This window comes from Sander lucioperca, chromosome 14 (assembly GCF_008315115.2).
Source record: "Sander lucioperca isolate FBNREF2018 chromosome 14, SLUC_FBN_1.2, whole genome shotgun sequence".
Taxonomy (NCBI): domain Eukaryota; kingdom Metazoa; phylum Chordata; class Actinopteri; order Perciformes; family Percidae; genus Sander; species Sander lucioperca.
Genome location: NC_050186.1, coordinates 25,664,192 through 25,679,055, shown reverse-complemented (window position 1 = coordinate 25,679,055; position 14,864 = coordinate 25,664,192). Strand labels below are relative to the sequence as shown.

The 14,864-nt window shown below is 40.6% G+C and overlaps 1 protein-coding gene across 4 annotated transcripts in view; it reads left to right on the top strand.

Moving 5' to 3' along the window:
- Positions 1-886: 886 nt before the first annotated feature.
- man1b1a (mannosidase, alpha, class 1B, member 1a) overlaps positions 887-14,864 on the top strand; it is a 23,063-nt gene continuing 9,085 nt past the window's right edge. For 2 of the 4 annotated variants that reach the window (XR_004101204.2, XM_031277536.2), the window contains exons 1-8: positions 887-1,201; positions 2,818-2,952; positions 7,041-7,149; positions 7,757-7,974; positions 9,102-9,247; positions 9,438-9,550; positions 12,806-12,997; positions 13,684-13,832. Coding sequence is in view for 3 of the 4 variants with exons in the window: in XM_031277536.2 (XP_031133396.1) it covers positions 2,851-2,952; positions 7,041-7,149; positions 7,757-7,974; positions 9,102-9,247; positions 9,438-9,550; positions 12,806-12,997; positions 13,684-13,832 (1,029 nt within the window). In the remaining variant the exon portion in view is untranslated. The remainder of the gene's footprint in view (positions 1,202-2,817; positions 2,953-7,040; positions 7,150-7,756; positions 7,975-9,101; positions 9,248-9,437; positions 9,551-12,805; positions 12,998-13,683; positions 13,833-14,864) is intronic. The other 2 variants (XM_035991572.1, XM_035991571.1) reach the window with 2 other exon arrangements.

The following is a 14,864-nucleotide window of genomic DNA, read 5'->3' as shown; positions in this document are numbered from 1 at the left end:
GAGTGAGATCTCAGGGAGTTATATTGACTCAGCCAAAATGGCAGCTCTGCAGCTGGAAAACACCAAAACTCGTTTTCTTTCTTAAACAAAATTCTCAGCGGTAGAGATGAGGCGTGCCACTGATATAGAACAGGAAAGAAATGTAGTTAATCTTATCTAAAGGAATTGGATTAATGTTTAAGCATGTTTTGCCATGGGTTGGCAATTCTAGCCTGGTGTTTAATATTCCATGTTTTCTTTTTATATTTAGATTTGTCATATCATCATTCCATATGATTGCCTTAGCTGGCTGAGACTGATCATTGTTACTTTACTTGTTTAGTACAAATTATCATTTTAAAAAATCTGAAATGACATGCTGGACATCTTTCTCGTGTGATCATTAGCTCATTCAAAGAATTTTGTCCACTGAATTAAAAAAAAAAAAATACATAACCAAATGTTGACTCAGTGTATTTTATCATCATTAGTTTTGTAATTATTTGGTCATGAATAAAAGTATTGGACACATTACATTTTGACCTGATGATGGCCACCATCTGAATGTGTTGCAGAACCTGCAACAGGCTTTTTATTACTTTCAAATACTGTAAATATTAGTCAGCTAAACATGCAAAAATGTATAAAAAAAAAATAAAAAAAAAATGTCTCTAAGCAAACATACAACGCAGCTAGAGAATAGTTAGAAATCTAATTAATTTTACATGGGTTTAAAAGGAGATGGTTATTTAGGGGGTTTTAAAAAGTTTTTTAAGGACAGCTGGAATTAAATCAAACGACCTGCAGTACCAAAAAAAGCCAAAGTTGTGTCATTCCGTCTGATCTGTGAACACTGTGTTGAAGGCTTGATAAGGGTTAACGAGACCGTCACAACACGTGCACACGTCACATGACGCGCAGCATCCTCTCGTCAGCTCTTGCTTTTCCGCATCTGTCTCTGGTTGCTAACTAGTTAGCTAACGTTAACTTTAGCCATGTTTTCTTCAGTTTTATTTATTTGACATTTCACGTAGCAGCCGGTCGTCTTGTGTGACAGTCGGACGGACTACTGTGTTACATGTTAGTTCTTCTGACTGCCGAGCAGTGTCACTTTCCATTCAGTAACGAGCCGAAGAAGCAAGCTAGCCTCTCGTAGCTAGCTAACAGCTGCTTAGCTTTCAGGAGAATAACGTCGCTGTAAGGCAACCAACCAGGCACAAAGGTGAGGGGGAGGCAGCTTAATGTATGACTATTTGTTAGTGGTGTTGTCGGTGTGTTTAAACAGCATGTCCGTGATGTGTGGAGCAGGGGTGTAACTAGCTAGCTAGCTAGTTAACAAAATAAAGTAACTATTAGCCTACCTTGCTGAAAAAGCTCGTGACTGTAATTTACTAATGAAGCTTACTTTAACGTTAGTTATTTTATATAACTTGCAATAATTTGCTCTGTAAGTGCATTCCTAAAATAATTCCATTGTAAAGTGTACGCTGTACTTTTGATGAAGTAGGCCTGACTAGCTCCAAGACTTACAGAATAACCTTAGCTTTGCGTGGAAGCTGTTGTTACTTGTAATCTCTGATCAAGCTTTCTTACAAAGACTCTGTTACCACTGCAAGGAGCGTCACTGTTATGTCCAGTTCTTATTCACGGTAACAATCGATATTAGATGTTAAGAGCGTTTTCTAAGGGCTCTTGTAAGTTTTTACACCCGTTTCCTAAAACATCACTCAAGAGCAAGCGCACGTCAGCTGTCCATGGTGCTGAAGGGGATGATGGATGCATCTAAGTTTGTATCTCAACAGTGATGTAAGATGATAGTCTTACAGCTCAGATAAAACCTCAAATCAATTCAGTGACTTAGCTTCTTCTCTGGAAATCTGGAATCTGGAAACAATTCATGAAGGTGTTTGCAAAAGAACATGGCAGCAGTTGGAACTTGCCTATCACAGAAGAACGAGTACCTACACTACATTAAACTAGCATAGAATAAAATATCATCAGGAAAACCGGCATTTCAACCAGATGAAATGAAGATAGTATTTGAGGTATAGGCAATAACAGTTATCTCTGTGATAGCTATATGCTGTGCGTAGTGTCAAATGGCACAAAATACCCATGGCTGGTATGTTGCAAATCAACAATTTGATCCTTCTCTGTTTACTCCTTCCGGTGGTGTTAATAAAATTGGATAGGTGCTTTATGGTCACTGCGTGTTAAACACAACAGCATTTGTTTTGGTAGCAGTTACTCCACTTAGCAGCATATATAAATATACATTTAAAAAGAAGAAAGAAATCTCTTTCATGATGTTAGATGCCTGTTTCTAGAGACGGCTCGAGTGGAGGTCTCTCAGGTTTGGGAGTGGGGAGTCGAGGATCCACCGAGCCGTTTTAACTAGCCTAATAACTTAATTGTATACTCTCCTTTTATAAAAACGTACACATTTAAATCTAAGTCAGTTAAATGCTGGTGAAATAACCATAATCTGATTTTGTGTCCTGGTTTTCGTCTAGATACCCTGACATCTTTTTACCTGTAGTTTAGGTAGAAAACAAAAAAAGATAACTACACCTTACCATCATGCATGGACTCCAAACCTAGATCAAGACATCCAGCAGGATTACTATACTGTGGTGTTTTACTAACTTCTGCCTCTAAAACCACCATAGTCCAAAACCCTCAAATGTATTACATTGACAGTGACATGAAAGCAGACAAACGTAGCTAATGTTCACATGTAAGTAATTCAGTGTGTGTGGTATTTTTACTATATGAATATGTTATATTAGGAGATAGGCATGGCCAGGCTAACTGTGTGTTTTACTCGTCTGAATGCAGCGTCTATGAGCTACGACTGGCCCCGATCAGAGGATGTATCCGCCTTCCAGAAAGGACTTCATCTCTCTGACGCTCAATGATCCGCACAGTCACACTTACAACAACGGCAAACACCGGAGACAGTCCTGCTGGAGGGTGAGTGGTCCTGTAAGGCAGTGTGCAGATCATGGCTCTTTAACACGTTGACGCTGAAACCCTGCGTCGGATGCAAGATAATGAGCTTGTGCTCAACTCGTGTTAGCACGAGTTGAGCATATCACTGCCGTACCGCAGAGTTACGGTTGATGGCAGTGGTGGAAGATATGGAGAATATCTTCTGTCACAGTACATGTCATAACATGGCACTATATGCAGTAAACCTTCACTGAATGGTTTGATGAGTATGCAAATGACGTGAATCACATGCTATGGCATTCACAGTCACCAGCTCTCAACCCAACTGAGCACCTATGGGAGCCTCATGTTAAATAGCACTCTCCACAGAGGGAAAATGCGGGACAGGATACCTGGGATTCAGGCCGGTGGTGAAGCAGAAGGGGACAGGACTGAGACATGTCTTGGAGGGTGATAGGAAAGGTGCAACTATTTGTTTTTGGTATTTATGGATATCATGACTTTGCTAGTGTATATACTGTCATGTCATTTTCTTTCTGTTGTTGATTTTTCTGTGTTGTTTTTTTTTGGCTCTTATAGTATAACAGCTGTTAGGAGATAAACTTTGCTGTGGGTTGGGTTGGGGGGGGGGGACTTGTTAAATAGACGTTTTATTGTAAGTAAACAAAGTCAATAAAGACATTGTTAAAAAAAAAAATAACACTCCACAACCATTTCATTCATTTCATTTGTATTTATTTTTTATTTTTTTATTGTTTATCTCAAACAACAACAATGTTGCAAAAAAAATAAATAATAAAAAAAAGTATAAGTTCGAGAAGGAGCAGGCAGAAGCAAATAGCTTATTAGGTCCTTATTAGGTTATTAGGTTAATAGGTTAAATATTTACATTTAAGAAGCTGGAATCAGAGAGTTACTTTTTTTTTCTTTCTAACAAAATGACTCAAACCGATGAATCGATTTAACAAAATAGTTAGGGATTAATTTAATAGTTGACAGCTAATCGATTAATCTTTGCAGCTCTAAATGAATGATGATCATCCCTTCAGTAAAGTTGGGAGACTTGCAGAATTATTGAATTAATAAATAATGAATAGAAAAGGAGCACAAAAGCTGGAGACTCACGGTGGCAACACCTTACTAGGTCTTTAGGACTTTTTTTTCATTTTATTTGTCAACTTGTGATGCAGTACATTTTCTGAAAAATTAGTTGTAGAAACTATTCATTGATAATATAACCAGATGGAAATATCTGCAAAAAGGCTTCAGCTGTAAGCCTCCAGCTGCTTGGTTCTGCTTCTGACCACTTCACTGAGCAAAGCATCTTTGTCTTTTATGAAATGCATCACTTTTCTTCAGACAAATCGATTCCTAGGTTCCAGTCTTCTTTTCTTCCACCTCCTTTGTTGTGGAGCAGCCTGAACTTTCAAACTCGTCAGATAAAAAACCTCCCCTGAGCACATTACATCTCTGATCACTACAGCAAGATAACCCAATTCTCCTCACCGTCTCTCTCTCGTCTACCTGCACATTTTCTTTAGTCTTGTTTTCTATACTCTGCCATTTCTTACACCTTTCACTCCTTTCTTATGTCCTATCACTACCCTTATCTCCTGTTGGTTTTGATACTCATGGTTTGACAGGCATATTTATTTACTTATCATTTCGCGTCTCGTTCTTTTGTTTGCTTTTCCATACTCGGGGCAGTTTCCTGCTCTGTTCACGGATTTCCTCTTTCATTCTTGTTCAACTGGTCTAACAAGCTCGCTCATAATGGGCCTCGTGCATGAATGTTTTCTTATTTTTCTCTTTATATTTGTTCTTGCACAAAGCATTAAGAGGAAAATAAGAATCCTACGTGGGATTGATGAAACATGCGCTGAAAGCCGTACATACACACCACACACCAACAAGCCACTGACATTTGACAGGAGATAATGTTACACTCAGACAAAAGAGGAAAATAAAGGAGAGAAAAAAATGCCTAAGAAGAAATAAAAATACTTAAGGGCAGCAAAAAGAAAACTTCTTCTGCAGAGATAGAAACTTTACTAGAGGTGCACCGATCCGATGTTAATATTGGATATTGGTCCCGACATTGACAAAATAGCTGGATCGGGGATCGGAAAATTTAACAGATCCATGGGCCGATCCAGTTTTGTTAGTTTGATGAGAGAGAGAGAGAGAGAGAGAGAGAGAGAGAGAGAGAGAGAGAGAGAGAGAGAGAGAGAGAGAGAGAGAGAGAGAGAGAGAGAGAGAGAGAGAGAGAGAGAGAGAGAGAGAGAGAGAGAGTGTGTCAAAGAAAGAAAATCCCTTGTCAAATACAAACCATTAGGCCTTGGTCATTTCACAATGTTACCTAAGTGATCTACTTACATGTTAACCATGGTGCTTTGCAATATTTTGCAGAACACAGCAGGCCATGGTTATTTTGTCAGGTGTGTATAAAAGCTTGCCATCGGCCTGTCAGTATATTCATAGTGCTCGTCAGTTTCTGGAAGGATTAAAAGTGTATTTCTTCACCAAGTTATGACAGTGTGTTAACAGCTATTAGTGTTAAGTGCAACATAGACCAGATGTATTATTTAGCACACAGCTAATGCACCATACACACAGGGAGTACTGTAGTCAGGGAATAGTAGCCAGGACGTGCTGTTCTGGGGAGCAAATGGGATCAAATTGCTGCTTTTCCGGAGAGTTGAAATGTGTCGATGGCACTGAGAATTAAGACAGTGTTCTATCCTGATGCACATCAAGACACCGTGAGTATGAGGGTTTGCACAGAAAACAATGGGTGGTGTTCTGATTTGTGTTATACGCTGCTGGTGTGTGTTCCCCTTCAGTTTTATCATATGTGGTCCAACACATTTGTTTTTCCCAACACATCTGCTTTATGTGTGATGCCATCCCTCAACACTTCATTGTCAAATTTGTGCCCACTTTTATTTTTCCCCAAAAAAATGGTTTGGAATCCAGTTTTGCATTAATTTTTAACCCTTAAAAAAAATTAAAGATTATTTTAAATTGATCAGATAATCTGCAGATACCCTGATCTTTAGCAAAAACACTTCTTTATTCTTCATATCGACACGATTACTTCTGTCACCTCTTCTTTTAAAAAAAAAAAAAAAAAAAGCTAAACAGCACGGTCATAAAGGGATTTCATTCAGTTCTCTGAATTGAAAAGGCAAACCGGCGCTCTCATCGACTGATCTGTAACATTTTTATTTCCGCAGTATATCAACAGACAGTTCCTCCATAAAGCCAGATTTATAGCATCAGAGACGTCGATCAGGCCCAGCACTCCCCTGCACCTGTGCAAATCATGTTCCTTTGAGTGGCTTGTTGGCTCAGCGTTTGTGTCCTCAGGACTTCTCCACATTGGTTTTCTTTAACATTCCCAAAGACATGCAAGTCAGGTAGAAGCTCTGGATCTCTCATTGTTCTGTGAGGGTTTGTCTGCCGAGTGAGTTTCCCTTCCTCCAGCCAAGTGCAGATGGAGAAAATGAATAACTGTCTTCTTCGCTGTGCCATACCACAAATGCCTGGTTGATAAAATGTTTCCTGAAGATTTGTATTAAAAAAAAAAAAAAAAAAAAAAAGCGACATTTGACTGAACATAATATGCAGATGCTGTGATGGTGAATGAGCTATAGCAAAAGAAATGTCCCCTGAGATGAAGTCTGTTGTGTGTTCTTTCACAGCTCGCAGACGATGGCTCAATAGTTTCATGGTATTGCACAGGTGTTAATTAGAGCAGGCAACAGAGTGGTACCACTCTGCCTGTTAGCCTTCTCTCCTGAGAGACCCTGCCTCTGTCCTTCCCTCTGCACTGCTGGGCTTGAGCTGGATTGTTTATTTGTGAGCTGTCACTTGGCTTAATGCATCAGGTGGAGAGAGATGTTGAGATTATACAGGGTAAGCTAGACCAGCAAGGCCATCACGCTTTTCCCTTAGCCACTCTACTTTCAAAAGCATAAACAGATTTGTAAGATATTTTGAGAGGGGGGGGGGGGGGTTGGAATCTGCTGACAGACGCTTGTGATTTGAATCCAGAGCCGTTGGTCATGTTTCAGTGTAGTTTAGCTTTGTTTTATATCTGCCTACAGAAATGGAAGCAGCTGTCTCGGCTCCAGCGAAGCCTCATCCTGTTCCTGCTGGCTCTGCTGCTCATATTTGGACTGCTCTCCTATCCCAGCATGACAGAGCAGTGGAGAGGTAAACAATGCCTGCACAACACTCAACTCACTGTAATGGTATTGCTGCGTGACTCGTTGAAGCTGATGAGTTGGACGGCCTGTGTGTGTTGTGTTTGTCAGTGATGAGAAATTGCAGTGAATTACTAAAATGCCACATGAGACGCTCTGATGGTTTACCTCTTTGTTTAGATTCGTTTTTGCACTCATTTGTGTTTGTGCACACCTGCTTGCTTAATCTCTTGTATACATCTACATATAGCATATTTTGATTTTCAGACCACGTCCACGCTAAGATGGCTAAATCTGCAAATGCTTCTATTTCCTTTTCATTATGGCTTTCCGGCCAAACTAAGATAGCTTTTTTTCTGGCACAAAAACTGAGCTTTCTGAAATCCCTGTCCAGAGTAGATAAATCTACGTTTTTGTGCGGACTAGGAAAACTGAGCTTTTGGAAAAAGATGATATATGTATGCCTGCTCAGACTCGGTCTGAGGCTAAAAGATGATATATGTATTGGAGCTCAGACTTAGTCCGGGGGGCGGTGGTAGAGTAAGGAAGATAACTTTCTGTAGCCATCTCTGTGAAGAGTCTATTTTAACATTATGTTGTTCCTTCTGTGTGTTTAGGGTTGTCTGACAGGGAGGACTGGCTGGAGCTAAATGACAGAGACGTGAAGGATATTCCTCCTGAGGTGAAGTCTGTATTGGATCAAGCTGAAGCCAAAGTTCCACCTCCTGTGGCAGGGCCAGATATGGGGCCAGCTGTGGATCCAGATGCGGGTGCAGATGCTGTGGTGGGGCCCAGAGCACCAAATGTCCCCATTTTGGCTAAACCTCCCATTAAGGTTAGAGTTGTGTTTGTGTTAATTTATTTTACATCAATCAACATCAGTGAAAAAGTAAATGTGCTAGAGTCGGACAAGATTGACACATTTGCAACTGCAATTCCTAACCAGAATGTTGAACCTGCAAAGATCTGTCATGTTAATTACAGTCGGACACATACACATAACTCAAGTGTCAGAATAAAAAACAAAACCGCTGAATACAAACTGTACTTGTTACAATACTTGATAAATTCTCTTTAATTCAGTGCTGCATGTGAATTTAGAGATGACTTGTACAGTTGACCCTGTTTTGCTCTGTATTAGGCTTTCATATATTTGTAGCAATGGAATAATTAATGTTGTTATAACCCAGCTCTTTGACCATGACAAAAACATGAATGGAAATAATAAGATGGTTATTTTTGACAGACTATAAATTAAAGAACACATTTAAGTGTGAGGTGGGTTCTTCAGTGACATCAGTAATGTTCTTGTGGGTGTATGTGGATAATGTAGTGTAAGGTGAGAGAAGTAAAAAATTTACAAAATTAACAAATAATCTTAACAAAGCGAAAGGGTTGCAGGCGCTGGCAGGAAGAGAGAGCGAGAGAGACTGGAATCTGGCCTTTTATAGCCTGTGGCACGCTGGGCCCAGGTGCTCCAAATCTGGCTGAATGACTGCAATCAGGCTTCCCAGACTACCTTTGAGGAAAAGCAATTAAGTGATGCAGCACAGCACAAACACACAAGTATATAATACAGGGGCCTTCACAATGTTCACACACATTTGAAATTGAAATATCACCGAATTCTAACCAAAAACCATCAATTAAAAGACACACACATACATGCCCACTTGTTACTGTATCAACTTCACTACCTCAACTATTGTGTGTGTGTGTGTGTGTGTGTGTGTGTGTGCTTGTGTGGTTACATCCATTACTGGTGACAAATCATTGTTGATGGGGTACTCTGTTCTTGTGCTTGTGTACTTATTTCTGGTCCACACGTTTGAACTGTAGTTATGATTTTGGAACAGTCCAACTGTGGTTCAGTTTGCTAAAATGGTAATAAATGATCACTCTAGATACCAATACTTTATATAGACTATATATTTAAATACGTAATAGCTTATTCATCCACAGAATAAGACATTCCCAAACAAGAGAGGTCCACCGAGCCTGCAGAAAGATGGAAATATTTCAGACACAGTCGGTAGGAAAAAGCAAGTGCAAGAGGTGGTTCAAGATGAAGAAGGAGAAGAGGTGGACAAAGAAAAGAAGATTGTCAGGTGATTTCTTTCTTCCCAACTACAGAAGATTTTGCAACTGTTAAGAAAAGCAGATGACATGTTAACATGACATTATTCCGAATATTGGAATCAAGCATTTTCCAGCTGCACCCAAGCCCTGTAGCCCTTGTTGCAGAAGAGAAGCAGTTATAAATAAATGGTAATATGGGTTTTAACTTTGGTCTCACAGCTGGAGAGGAGCACTGATCGAAGCTGACCAGGCCACAGACCCTCCACCCTCGAACAATGAGAAAGAAGCTGCGGCGCCCCCAGCCAACCCAGCTGACCCTGTCCCACCAGAAGGTCAGTACTGTATTCAAATTTTGGAAAGTGCTTTATAACAGCAAGTAAACATGAAACCCTAACCCTGCAACCAATTATCCATTTATTTCTTGTTTGTTTTTCTAAATAATACACAAATAGTTTAGTTTTTGTCTGACCACCAGTCCAAAACTCAAAGTTTTCAACTTATTGATGTAAAATGCAGAAACCATAAGATTGTATTGCCATTATTTATAGTTCTCCAGCCCTCTATCGTTTAAGGACAATTCTGGCGCAAAATGAACCTAGGGGTTAATAATATGTGTACCGAGTCGACCGTTCTCTGGGATCTGTTTTCATGCTAATCGAATGCATCTCTAGCTTTAAACAAGCTAGCGCAAACCGGTGGTTAGCTGCTAATGCTAGCTTTCGGGGCAGATGATAAATCTCTATTTCTATACCACTAACAAGGCTCAAAATAGCACCACACTTCCACGGTAGCATAATGAGGGTCCCTACATGTAAACCGAAGCATTGAGAACTTTGTAAGTGTACAGACAGTTTATTAAAAAGATAGATTATAAAAACAGTAGCGTTCAAGTTTACATGCGGGCACCATCTTGGAAAACAGTCGTGAGCAGTCGAATCACGAACGCTGTGTTTGAGCTATATTACTGGTTACTGGTTGCACGGCGTTCGTCATTCAACTGCTCATGTTTTCCAAGATGGCGCCTGCATGTAAACATGAACGCAGCTTGTTTAAAGCTAGAGACGCATTCAATAGCATAAAAACATATCCCAGAGAATGGTTGACTCGGTACACATATGTTATTAACCCCTAGGTTCATTTTGCGCCGAAATTGTCCTTTAAGATCCTCTTCTCTCGTTCTGTTCCTCCTGGAAAAGATAGGGTGACCAGATTTCCCGGAACTAAAACCGGGACACAGACAGATTAGACACAATTTTGCCAACAGCACACATAGGCCTACTGCTCACAACATAATGGGGTATCTCAGTTAATATTAATGAATGTTCTTGGTATGTAACCTACATATCTAAGAAATAATAGGCTATTAAAAGACATTGAGTGAGTTTCGTGTGGGACCAACTTTATTTTTCAGAATTAAAGCATTCTTTTGGAAAATGTACCCACTGAACTTGTGAAAAACTTTGTGGCACTAAACGAATTATTTGTAACCTCTGCCACAGGCTTGAACTAAAGTTATGGTAACTCTACATGAATTATGAATTCATGCATGAATTAATTCATGATTTGTGCATTACTTCATTACTTTATCTTATGAATCATCAGGAATTGACATGAGTTCATAGCCTCTCATTCATGACCTCATGCATGAACAACACATCAACTAAAGCATTAGGTAAGGTGGCTACATCATTATGCACAAGTTGTGTTCAAATCAGAATTTGCGCAGTGATGACCACATTTTTTTGCAGAAAAATAAATAATCATGATCATGCTTAATAAATCATAATGATGTGCCCACTTACCTAATGCTTTAGTTGTGTTGTTCATGTATGGTCACGAATGACTATGAGCACGTCAATTACTGATGATTCATGGGATATTAAAGTGCCCATATTATGAAAAAAACACTTTTTCTGGGATTTGGGGTGTTATGTTGTGTCTCTGGTGCTTCCACACACATACAAACTTTGAAAAAAAACCATCCATGCTGTTTAGAGTGAGATACGGTTTCTGAATGTGTCCTGCCTTCAGTCTCTGGGTGAGCTGTTCAAAATCGGCACGGCTTGTGACGTCACAAGCCGAAACGAGCAGGCTAACAGCAACCATTAGCTCATAGTGTTAGCGTTAGCATGCTAACGCTAACGCTAGCATGCTACCTCGTTCTCAATAGCAAAGCACTGCTACAACACACACAAGTTCACCATAATCTCCAAAAGAACTACTTACATGTGCGCCCTCATTTAGAAGTCTCCCAGCTAATCCTGCCTTGTAACTGACCAAAGTTGTAGAAACAGCCTTTCTTTTACTGTCTATGGAGCTAGCTAGCTGACATGATCTACATCTGAGCTACTGGGCATGTGCAGTGCAATCAAAGATAGTACAGAAGAAGAAGAAGAAAAGAGGTCTCACTCTGTAGGTAAAACAGAGACCAGCTGAAAAGAGGATCTGCAGCAGTGAGAGAGAGCGGTGCAGTACAACAAAAATATGGTGTTTTTTGAAAATTAAACCATGTAAACCTATTCTGGTACAACCTTAAAATACAATTATGAACCTGAAAATGAGCATAATATGGCTGCTTTAAGGAATGCAGTAACACATAAATCATTAATTACATAATGCATAATAATACATAGCCTACATCAGTTAATTCATGCATGAATTCATGATAATTCATGTACCCTTATCGTAAAGTGTTACCAGTATTATTCTAACCAACAACACACACACACACACACACACACACACACACACACACACACACAAATGTAATCTCATTTGATAGAGCAGATAGCTTCCCTATTGGAAACATTCATTCCGTGTATTTGTTAGAGGAGTGAATTTGCTCAAGAATCACTTTGTTGACTGAAAGCCTACTGTGAAATTATGCACCGGTGTCAGCAAAATTGGCCCATGTGATGAGTGTCTGCTTCACATTTTCATGTGGGCAGGGCAGCGGAGCGGCTGTGGGTTGACTCTCCACGGTTCTCATGGGCTATATTTAAGTCAAAAAAGCTTAACGTGGTTTAATGTACCTAAACAACGATCAGTGATCACGCTTTATTAGTCTTTCTACATGGGTTTAGTTAATGATCGGGCTATATAATAAGACCACATCGGCTATGTAATCACTGACAACCAGGACAATGTCATAATGGTTGGTGTAAACCAGGACATTTTAGCGTCCCGACAGGCTTTTGTCAGGACTCGGGACATGCAATTCAAAAGCGGGACATCTGGTCACCCTAGGAAAAGAGAATATTTTAAACTTTTCTTGCTGTTTGGGTCCACTGAGAAACTTTTCCCCTCAAGCAGATTCATAGCGTTGTCCGGCTCTACTGGTATATGCTGTTTAAAGCCCAGCACCTTTTTTTCCAACTTAAAATTTGAGCTTTTTTTTAACTCGTAGGATAAAACCCTGCTGTGCTCAAAGCAGCAGTATCAATGCATGGCACAGAATATTCCTTCTACTCAAAATAATGTGAAAATGAGACATGCACTGTTGAGAGGGCATCCTAGAGGAAGCACAGACTTTTAAGATTACACTTTCATTTCTTATTCATTCCTTTTGTGGACCATTTTATTTGTAGTTTCAACAGGAGCTGTGGACAGACTTGCGGCAGTGTGTGATGCCTTCAGACATGCGTGGAAAGGCTATAAGGAGTACGCCTGGGGTCACGATGAGCTCAAGCCTATCTCCAGGTCTTTTGGCGAGTGGTTCGGACTGGGTTTGACGCTCATTGATTCTTTGGACACCATGTGGATATTGGGCCTAAAAGAAGGTATGTCAGTTATTCCCTCTCTCTGGGGGCTAGGTGTCATTTAAAATGCTTCATCTGTTTGAATCCACTCGCATCTTTTGTGCCATCTCTAAAAGGTAGCTTCGAATTTTGTCTTCACTACATTGATTTTACACATCAAAGGCTACTTGCAGGTGTTAAGTAGTACTACTACGTATGTGAAACAAGTTGTAGAAAACCTTTTGTGGATCCAGAGGGAGCTGTTTGAAGTCTGTAGCATTGGGGCTGAAGAGTACAAGTTTAAAAATGAAAAGAATCTGGGGGAGTGGAGTCAGAAAGAAGTGATCTTTCCAGATCTCTGTAGCCTGCTCCTTATCTCGGCTGCAGGCTAGCATCTGGAGGCTACGTTAGCCGCTACATTAGCATTCGAGTTGCATTTTGGGTTCTTGCGGGTGCCAGGTTTTGCAAACCAAGAAGCATGCATTGAAATGCATTGAATGCATCTTCATCAATTTAGATTTTTTTTTTTTTTGAGTTAAATGAGTGGAGTTTTCTGATAAAGCCGTGGTCGGGGGCGGTGTCTGTAGTCTGTTACGAGACCACTTGATCATGTCACTTCAGGCGAAACATCTTTAATACACCATGTTAAATTGATGTCATCAAATGTAATGCTTTTCTTTTTCTCTCTTTCTCCTTCCCACTCTTGTACTCTGACTCACTCGGCGTAGAGTTTGCAGAAGCAAAGGACTGGGTAGAGAAAGAGCTCTCCTTCGACAAGAACGTGGACGTGAATCTTTTTGAGACAACCATCCGTATCCTTGGGGGCCTGCTGAGTACCTACCATCTAACAGGAGACCAACTCTTCCTAGAGAAAGCTGTGAGTCAACCCATAACAGGCATTCTTACGCTCCCGTTGTTCAGTTGTTTTAGAATAGCAGTCTAAGAGGGTTCAAACAAACGAGCATGCAACCCACATAGTATTATCATAAATTACATTGTAGAATTGACGAGCTTCGCGTTGCCTCCTCTGCCTCACATCTGTGGCCAGTTGAAGTGAAGTTACCGGAGGCCTGTGCTACGAAGCAAGATATGGGGTTACCGAGGTAACTTCAGGTTCAACCCAGGGTTTTATGTATCACGACGGTGAGTCACTTGTTACACTTGGTGTCGCCCCCGGGGGTAATCGGTCTAATAAGCAGCAACACACAGCTATAAGGACGGTTTGCTCTCACACGCGCTGCATTTATAGTCACACAAACACACACACACACGCGCAGGCACTCTCTAGTCTAGTGCGCGGTCTTGCTCCAGATTCCGGGAGATTGGATCTCATTTGCAGGCGTCAAGGAGCTGCTATCAATATGCGGGAGACTCCCGGAACTTCCGGGACAGTTGGGGTGTCTGGATAAAGATATAAAGGCATAAAAAGGAAAATTTCCTCCCGTTTGGCACGCCCCACCTGTCACGTCTCTATTCCCCACCAGTGGGGCACACCCCACACTTTGAGAACCGCTGGGCTACAGCAAGTGTAATTGTGGTCAGATATTTTGCCGGAATGATGGGGCAGTGATTGCCTATTGGTAAGTCTTGTAATTTACACTTTTACAGGGTTGGCAGTTTTTTGCCAGCTTTCCTTCCTGTGTTTACTGTAGCAGCAGTGACTGTAGCTTTTTGCCTGTATAACGTGTGTTCTTCATATTTCTGTAGGATTATCGTTTGCTCTTCTTGTGTAAAATATGCGGCTCTGGTAGACCAGGTATAACCACCGTCGTGACACACCTTATGTCGGACCACGGATGTTTTTGGTTTGGTTAAGACGGGTAACGGAAATAAATCTAGGGCATGTTGATCTTGCTTCGTAGTACAGGCCTCAGGTGTCTTTAGATTTGTTGATGTGGTAATGTTATGT